The following is a 10000-nucleotide window of genomic DNA, read 5'->3' as shown; positions in this document are numbered from 1 at the left end:
ATGATAAGTGTATGCACGTATATTCTACCGTGACAGTTCTAAGTTCTAACTTCCTGTAGTGGATTTCGAGTCCTATCGTGACCATTTACCCAACGTGTCAAGCGCAACCAGATACACTAACAACACCATGTATCATTTTATTTACTACATCCCTTCTCTTGTCTGTACAGTAAGCGCATAAGAAAACTGATGGTATGGGGGTGTGGTTAGGGGGGAAGGGGGAAGGTGGCCATTAGAAAAGACTGCGAAGCACTCAAGTGTAGGGTGAAGTCGATTACCAATCTTGCTCGACCTTCAAACCGGTTTGTTACGAAAGATGTGAACACTCGAATTGCTTGTTCCTGCGCACAACTGCTACAATCGCTATGAATAATTCTTGTTACTAAGGGAAATCTGCAGTTTGCCTGAGACGAATTTTGCCTAAGTAATACGTTTGGTAAATAACGAATGGCAGTGTATGGCATCTGTGAGCGTATTTTCGCCAACCTTTGCAACGAATTCCTTAGATTCGTTGTCTGTCGCTTCCGCTTAGCAACCTTTCGCTCTTACAACAGATGCGAATTTATTTACATGGCGTAGTAAGTATCTCATAACTAGATTTTTTTTTTTCTTTTGTGAATTCAAAGCAATGATTCATTGACAGTTATTTATTTCTCTCGCCTTTGATCAAAACCATCGGCTAAGATCAATTTGCATTAGAACTAACGTTTTCAACGTTGTTGAAGTTCTTTGAAGAAGACCCTTTCTTTCTTTAACTTGAACATATTTTAGGATCTTTTCTAGATAGAGAACCCCAGCAAAGATCGAGAGGTCGTTGATTAGGTAGGACTCATATTTGTTTGGGGGGTCATTATCTTTATGATATTTATAGTCTTTTGTTTGTTTTTACGGTCATCCCCAACGGGCTCGTACTAAACACCTCGCAAGGTGGATACATACCTGGTTAAAACCCTTGAAGGTCACTATATATCTAAGAAAGACCCATATTTCTTTTCCTGCCTCGTCACTCCAGTTATAGTCTACTATATTCCGCGTATTCCCTAGAGCTGTAACACTCAAATGTTTGATGTTTGATGGCATTCCGAATGGCCGCTACGAAGGGCTGTTACTCTAGTCACTGCGATTTCTTTTCAATAGCATACTATTGTGGTGTTCGCGTATTGTAAAAAAAAGAAAGTCATGTTAGACGGGGTTGAGGCGGGAAACCCCACCTAAGAGACGTTACGTACCGTCACTCATTTCACACCAAGTACCTTGATTTTGCATATATCTTAAGGCCGCTAATAATAACGTTCAATTATTATACTTGCGTGTTATGCCTTCGGCATATGCAGGCATAACTGAACGTCAGTGGCGGCCTTTAAATAGTTATCTGAATTCTCGTTGTTTGTTGTTATTGCACAGAAAAACACTTATGGATTGCTCTCGGCGTATAATAATATAGTGATTACTATTATCACCAAAAGGAGCACACCTTTGTGTAAAATAAACCTAAATGGCCATTGATCTGCAAAGGAACCACGGATTAAATCAATTATACGAAAGGATACAATTATATTACCTTGGAATGTTCTTTCTTTAATGCTGCATTTTGTAGGAATATCATAATGATAGTAAGCCCTGTCCATTTTCAAATAACCAGAAAACAAGATTTGCAAAGAAACAGCACGAAGCCAGTGAAAGTAGAGTCCCGTCAGCCATGAGAACGGGTTTCGATGTGAGACTATGGGCTATGGTACTACCTTCACTGCCTGCTATTTTTTTTTTTTTTTTTTTTTTAACAAGTTTGTGGCTTGACTTAGCTTGTTCGATACGAATACGTTGAATTATTAGTTTTTTTTTTTTTTTTTTTTTTTTCAACTCAGAAACTTTACGAATTTATCAAACTAATTTCGCTATACGTATGACTTACTATTTGGAAAAGAATGCTGTGGGGTAAAACATCAATTGGGACCAGAGGGGGTGGGGCGTTGGGAGGGGGTGACAGAGAGAGACTGAGTGAGAGAGAGAGAGAGAGAGAGAGAGAGAGAGAGAGAGAGAGAGAGAGAGAGAGAGTAGAGCGGGTGTTAGGTAGGAGAAAGGGAAAGAGACAAGGAGGGTTGGAGAGAGAGAGAGAGAACGAGAGAGAGAGAGGGAGGGTTTTGGAGGGAGGGAGGAGGAAAGGAAAGAAGGAGGGAGGAGAGAGTGTGTAGAGTTACAAGGAGTTACAAGGATTAGGATGTCTCAAAGACTTTTTAGTCCATCCGAGGAGACATCGTGTGCTCACTTATCTTTAGGAGCAGGTTTTAATGTTCATTCACATAGTCCTTTTGATTTTGTCTAGCTTTCATTTAAACTCTTCCACACTGTTGCTGTTTACAACTTCTTGTGGCAGTTTATTCCACGCGTCACATATCTTGTATGTAAAGAAGTTCCCACGATGGGATGTGTTGTATCTCTTCAGCTCTAGTTGCCATCCATTATTTCTTGTCTGGTTTTCGTTTAACGTAAATAAGTTACTGTCTACTTTTTTATGCCTTTCAGTAATTTGAATGTTTCTATTAGTTGTCTTCGCATTCTTCGTGTTTCTAGGTCATACATGTTCAGGCTCTCTAGTCGTCTTTGGTAACCTATTTACCTGATGGATGGAATTAACTTTGTGGCTCTTGCTTGTACCCTTTCTAATCTAGAAGGGTGTGTGAGAGAGAGAGAGAGAGAGAGAGAGAGAGAGAGAGAGTTTATTGGTTGTTATTCAGAGTTACCCCGGTCAGCACTGGGTTGATCAGCAAGTAATTAATGAGCTAGACTTTAATACATTATTGCATTTTAAAAGAAGAAACATACTAGTTTCTTGATGGGGAAGGGACGGTTACCAGCTGATGTTACATAATTTCCAAAGGGATCTGGACATGTGTTATGAGTCGTGACAAGGGCGTGTCAAAAATTACCAAAAAATGCGTTACGTAATTCTTTAACAGCCCCTTGGGTATATTTGTATTTTTTCAATTTGGTGTTAACGAATTAGACTATACATTCAAGACAAAGTTCATTCAGACGGAGAGAGAGAGAGAGAAGAGAGAGAGACTTTATAGTCGAGGAATTTTAGGAAAATCGACCTAACTGATTTGCAGGAAGCTATACATTGACCCATACTTATCAAAATATTAAAAGTCCTTATGTACTGAAGCTGTGCTCTAGCCTCCATATTGGAAAAAAGCGGCCGATTTTCGTATATTCGTCTTTGTCTTCTGAACCGTTAGAGTTACAGAAAATGAGCAAAAATTGAGAAATAATCCTCATAAACATTAAAAAATTTATTATACAATACTTTGTTTGTAGGATTAAAAATAAAAAAGTTACGGCGGAACTTTATTTTCCCATATGCTTGATCGCAAAACAGTCATCATTACCAGGTTATACAGCAGAGATTAATAACCGTTTGGAAGCTAAATACATTTATTTGACATTATGAATTTCATGAAATATTTGCAGTTATTTAAATGAAATCAAACTTCAATTCAATTTGGTTTATGCAATACCAGGTTGAACAAATGGTCTGATTTACCAGAAACACTTGCCTGCCAGATCACTTTACAATATACAGAGAATATTAACTAATGCATATCTTTAAGAGGTTAGAGAATTGTTTTGATAATACTGAAAAGATGATAATGATAATGTTCATCTGCAAAAGTAAAATCAGTACATTCTGATTCTGTTCTTTTTATGCAATACTTAAATGACATATTTTTCTAATTTTCCTGTAATATAATATACATTATACTTATATCACATCACAGTTGGCAACAAATAGTTTCTAATAGTAAATTATACTATGAGTATCAAAAGTGCTATACTCATTTTCAAGCAATTCTTTCGACTGAGTTTTTACAGTTGGTTCCTTGGCACTCTCCAGCGTATATATACCGAACAGTGCACATTTGCTCCTATTGTTGCATGCAACCTTAGTCGCTTCTTTGGTAGTGGGGACAAGTTTCAGTGATTCTTTTTATCATTGACCAACCCCATTTTGTTGGATCTAGGCAGTTTCGAAGCCATTCCTGTACTTGCAAATACATTCTGTAGGAGTGTTGTTCTGCAGCTGAGCTGGCTAGGGGTAAGAGGCCAGTTGAAAAGATGTACTTCATTTTTTCTTTGCAATAGTTCTATTATACATGAAATATCTGAGCTCATTTAATGACTTTGATTTAGACTCTAATCATTTAAATAAATAAACTTTTCATCGGCATCTTTTATAGTATCCTTCTGATTGGATATTTTCATTTGTTCTCGCAAAACCTGATTATTTTGCAGAAGTCTAAGTGCTCTAATTTTATCTTTTTTGTAAAGTACAGATGTCGTGGCATAAACAAAAAGTAAAATATCACAGCTTTCACCCATATGTGTTTTCTTTGTGAATGTTGTACAATTTGTGAGTGCTACCTGATTAACCTGGTTTAAAATACTATTTGTCGAGTTCTTTATTACCTCAAGCACAAGCAAATCAGTATCTGGTCCAACAACAACAGTTGGATTTTTTTGGGGGGTGATCAAGAGCAACTGTGATTATAACAGCATCTGCATCACTTTCAGCTTGTAGAACTGAATAAGCTTTATTTTTATTTTTAAGCACAACAACATCAATTAGAGCGCGTTTATTTTCTCGGTTTCATAGAAAATCCGACTGTGGAATAGTAGCTGGTGTAATTTCATCAAATATTATGCGTCTTGAAGGTTTTTTTGCTGCTCGGCACTCTTGCTCAACTGTTTTAGTAGTCTCTCTCTCTCTCTCTCTCTCTCTCTCTCTCTGGATACCCATCAAAAACTATACCGCATCGTTTTCCATGATGGCTCTCAACATAGCTTACAAATCCAGTATCTGACCAATTGTTGCTGGTTTTAGCTAAGGAACTGAATAAAGCAGATTTCCACCATTTAGAACATAATATGAGTTAGAAAGTAACAATAAAGTCTCTTTCTGGAAGCAAAAGGCATTCAGAACGGAAGACTGTTCCTTTCCTTCCTTAATTAACTTTGAGGAATCTAATAATGATGAAGTTGCGTACACTTGCTAGCTCATACTCTAAGTACTCTTTTATTTCGGTTTGACGAACTTCCAGGCATAACATTCCGAGAAAGAGTTTTTGTTGGAAGCTCAATGTCACATTTTTATGATGCATCTTTATTCTGCCTGAAGTTAGTTTAGACAAAGGAGCAACTTTGCAGGTGAACAGCACAGAAGGTCATTCCTGGAAGTGAACTGATGGTCTCTCTTCCTGTTTCCAGCTCTCTGTCACTTGTTATTGTTTGATCTGCTACCAGCCCATTTGAGATGTTAACTAACTGTCCAGATAACTGACGAAATGGGCTCTCTCCTTTTAGCTTGTTCATAAACATGCTATGATCATCGTGATCTCTTGGTACTCGAAATTTTCCAGATTCTGATTTCTGCAGGACATTTTTGACATTGACTCAAGTAAAGTCTGATAAAGCCTCAGATATCTCAAAACCAATTGAAGCAGCTGATAAACACCCAACTCTGTAGTGGAGCAAATGTTACTCCCCGACCACAAGTAAGTCCACTAATTACTCTGAAGTGACGTATCAAGGTCTGCAAATGAACCATCTCTTGCAAGTCTCTGAAAATCAAGAGTTGACATTTTATCATGTAAATCCTCCATCAAATGTAAATAAAGATGAGAACATTTAGCACAATGTAAATGTCCGGCACTATGAAAATAGGGCCTCACCTTTATTACCTCTTCAATATGCAATTTCCAGATACCAGTTCGTTCTGTTTTAATAAAATGCAAGTTAAGCAAAATGTTGAAGCCATAATTTGGGGTCCTATCAAACGTGTCAAGGTCCTGTTTGAAGTTTTCAAACAAGTCAATGTCATCATTCAGAATAATAATAATAATAATAATAATAATAATAATAATAATAATAATAATAATAATTATTATTATTATTATTAACTATTATTATTATTATTATTATTATTTACTGAGTCGATATCTTGCGTATTACAAAACAATGCATATTTCATGAACATCAAACTGCTTTCAAATATTTAAATATGTAATATTTGAATATCGAAGTTCTTTAATTGAACATATCTCCATTATTTTCAATTCTACCAGAAAAAGTTTTTCTATCAATCATTTCTGTTTTTTGTAAAGGAACCTATATTACTTAAAAAATTTCCTTATCTGCAACGGTTTGATATTATTGCATAATATCAAACACAGAAAAGAATTTCGTCCGCCATTTTCCAAGATGGCCGCCGTAGCACAGTCTGTATCGATGAGGACTTTTCGTATGTTCATCGGAGTGGCCTAAAGAAACCACAGATCAATTTTTATGTTCCTGCAAATTTGTTATGTCGATTGATGTTATTTGGCCTAAAATTCGTCGACTATTAGTGATTTTCATGTTGCTATCTCTCTTTTAAAACCGAAGTTGGCAACACAGAGGAACGGGACGGTTCAGAAACGCAATGAAAAACTTGAACTTGCCCCTCAAACAGGGTGGCAAAAAAAGTACAGACGCCATTCACTCCATATTCAGCCATAGAAAAATACGGTAGTTCTGATGACGGGACCTGTGCATCTTGTATGTTTAATCTGTAAATTAAATAGTACTTCTCAAAGTGCCCTGAATCAGGTTACTCATACAAAGACGACAAAGAGAAGGAACGGTATCAAAAACTCATCAGCTGAGGAAGTCGTACTCTTGCTTAAACCTGTAGACATCGACTATGTCTCAAGGTCGGCTCCATCCCGATATATTTCCCTCTACTTGCCCACAAAAACTTAGTCTAGGTTGGAACAACAGGTGTTGCGCATGTGCGAGCAAAGATAGCTGATTTTGCTTCATTTGAAAAGGTAACGGGCAGTGCTTGACAGTGATATTTGTATTTTTACAAAGATGAGGTTTGCAAGAACCTGAAAAATGTCATACACTATAAAGTACCGAGATATCTTGTTCTTAGTTTTACTTGAATGAAGTTCGTTGTTAGTTTATAATATACCTCCCTCGAATTTGTGGAGAAATTCTTACCATAGGTTTCCCTGCAGGGTATACGTGTAAGCCAAAAGTTATTATTTTTTTAAAGTGTTAGATTACTGTATTATTATTATTATTATTATTATTTATTATTATTATTATTATTATTATTATTATTATTATTACACAATTGAAAGTAAAATATTCGTAATTTTACAGAAAAATGGTGCTATAAGACTGATGTGTGCAGTTTTCACACAAGACAGTGTTCTGAATATTTTGTACCGAATAACAGATACGCACAAACTATATAGGAAATGCCAGTTTGCGTGAATGTTAGTACGTTAATATGAAAATTATGAACGCATTACTAACATAGAACGACGACTTACTACATTGGCAAGAGGAATTTTTGCGGCATAGGAATTATTATTTTGTTTCTTCTTTCTTTTTGGCGGCGGCCGGAGATGGTGGTGTTCCAAGAAATCGCAGTTACTGCTGCTACTGTTGGCCAGGTATGGCTTGGGTTTGGGGCTGGGAAGGAGAGCAATGTGAAGTGTTTGCCTGCCTTTTTGTGCGTCCGTTGGTGTATATAAAGTTTCCGTTAAGCCAAAGGTAGCGTGCCTGGGAACCTTGATGTTCTTACAACGGTTGAGGGAATGTTATAGCATGTGGCTAGACTTGCGCATCCGAGTTGTTTTTAGTGGTCCGCATGAACGTTTCTATGCTCGTGTCGTTTGTTTGAAAATCTACGCAATTTTGTGCTGAACGTTTATCATAATAAACATGTTTTATCTGTGGCAACGGCTAAAAAAATGTTATTTTTCTTTTGATTGGTGGTATTTCGAGCGCTGGTTTTACACAAGTGCACTTGTCTTTTTTCGGTGCTACTCTATCGAAGGCGTCTGTCAGACCCACAGATTCCTTTGTCCGAAACGCAATATATAGTGCAAAGACATCCTGAGAGTCATACGGCCTATTGATTCCATAATGATTAACAGTTCCACATTTGTAACATTCAGAAAATAAGGAAGCCTTGATTTTATTTATTTATTTATTTTTTTTTTTGCTCTAAAGACAATGTTTTCAGTGTTGATGATATCATGTGGGAACTTATCTGGAGGCCTGGGGCTGCAAACTTGGAGACTCCAAAACCTGCTTTCGAAGTGCATCTAGGTTCTACGGGGCCTTGATCTACGGAAGTCTTTGCGTTCAAGAATTCTGAAGTGCCGAAATGACATGGGAAAAATTGTGTGAATTTTATGATGTGTTTTGGTGCAAGACTAATAAATATTGAATTAAATCTAGACTGGCGCTTATTTCATAGACGACGATTTATATTTGGAAGTTTCGGGGTATTTTTGTTTTTGTTTTGTAATGTGTAAGTTATATTAGACTTGGCAGTCAAGACTTGTGCTCTTGAATAAAACTTTTGATAATTCATGTCACCTTAATTCTGCAAGTTTTTATGATTCTGGAAAAACCTTATTTATTTATAACATCTGTAGGTTTGCTGGATTTACTACAGGGCTCATTTTCAGTCTGACATTGTAGTAGTCATTGTCTGGATATTAAGGGCGCATCAGTTCGGAGGATCAGTGAATAATCACCTTTTAAAAACTTTGTAAACAAAATGAACAAGCAGATAGCCACGAAATTGGAACAGCTAAGTCTGAATATATTTCCTAACTGTTGATTATTATTGCTTTAATAACTAATAATATTAACTGACCAATGGTTATAGGAGCCTATTTCAAACACACTATTCTTCATATCTCTTGAGTGGCAGGAAGGAAGAGGCCCCTATTTCGGATCTTAACGCACAACTTGCTGTGTAACTTGGCGCTTTCAGAATTGTTTTATATACTTGACTGTCTACTTTTTATTTGTTCATTTATGCTTTTCTTTTCGTGTTTCATGGTGGCATCGCCAATCCTTTCCAATATAGTTTCCCTATGTTGACCCTGCTACAGCTTTTACTAGTGTTTGGCATTATATAGCCATATTTGCCTTTTTCTTCTTTGCTTTCAATTTGGGTCATTTTATCTGTCTTCTGAAGCAGTCTTTCATGTCGTTGATCGTTACACCTAGATATCTTATCTGCTGCATGCTGTTTCCATTCCTTCTTCTATGTGGTGCATATTTTCCACATCGTCAATCCTATACCAGTCGTTGAATATTAGGATATTGCGTTTGTCTTTGTTTATATTTAGGCCACATCTGCTCGCTATTTCTATAACGGCTTGTATTGCTTTTATTTCTCCAAGGGCGTGTCCTAAGATTAATCGATCGTCTGCATATACTAATAGCGCCACTGTCCTTATAACATATACTCTGTTTTTTTCCATCTGTCCATCCGCCTCTGGTGTTTGCGCATGGTAACACTGCGTCTCGGGCTTTAAATAATATCCTATTTCGAATCTTAACGGTGTAATTCGCATACAGTAAATTATTAAAACACTTTTCAGTTGCAAATGTACACCCAGATATTCTTTTATTTACCTAAAACTACACAAAGCGTAACTATTTACAGCCTGGGACGCAGTGTTACCATGCGAAAACACCACAGGTGGATGGACAGATAAAAAAAAAAAAAAAACATAGTATAGTTTCTGAAACCTTTCGTGGTACTTTCTCATTTCTCGATCGCTAAGTAGTTCTTAGCAGAAAGAATATGGTTGAGCCATTGCCCCTGCCTCATTCCATTTGTTACAGTTACCTACTTTTGTTCTCTAATTTTGAGGCATTGACTTGTTATGTCATTTGTCTATAATCTTTGCTACTGCATTTATCACCTCTGCATGTGGCCTGTATTTCATCATGACCTCTATGAGGTTTTTTCTCTGTTAACTGAGCCTATTGATACCACAGATGGCGGGTCTTTTCTTCTGTACGTTTCTTGTAAGGAATATTCTAAGTTTTTTTTTTTCATTTTTATTTATTTATTTTCTTTTACGCTGAATAATCCTGATGGGTTCCTGCGCTTGGTCTTTAAGACTTAAATTCCATAATC

General features: G+C 36.7%; 1 protein-coding gene across 3 annotated transcripts in view; it reads left to right on the top strand.

Annotated features, from left to right (window-relative positions):
* The first annotated feature begins 6796 nt into the window (after nucleotides 1–6796).
* Nucleotides 6797–10000, top strand: part of LOC135222601 (uncharacterized) — a 21964-nt gene continuing 18760 nt past the window's right edge. The window contains exon 1 of one of the 3 annotated variants that reach the window (XM_064260692.1): nucleotides 6797–6866. Coding sequence is in view for 1 of the 3 variants with exons in the window: in XM_064260689.1 (XP_064116759.1) it covers nucleotides 7505–7602 (98 nt within the window). In the remaining 2 variants the exon portion in view is untranslated. Of the gene's footprint in view, nucleotides 6867–7375; nucleotides 7603–10000 lie in introns of those variants that run through there. The other 2 variants (XM_064260690.1, XM_064260689.1) reach the window with 2 other exon arrangements.

The sequence above is a fragment of the Macrobrachium nipponense genome, chromosome 8, assembly GCF_015104395.2.
Source record: "Macrobrachium nipponense isolate FS-2020 chromosome 8, ASM1510439v2, whole genome shotgun sequence".
Taxonomy (NCBI): Eukaryota; Metazoa; Arthropoda; class Malacostraca; order Decapoda; family Palaemonidae; genus Macrobrachium; species Macrobrachium nipponense.
This window is presented reverse-complemented; position numbering and strand designations above follow the sequence as displayed.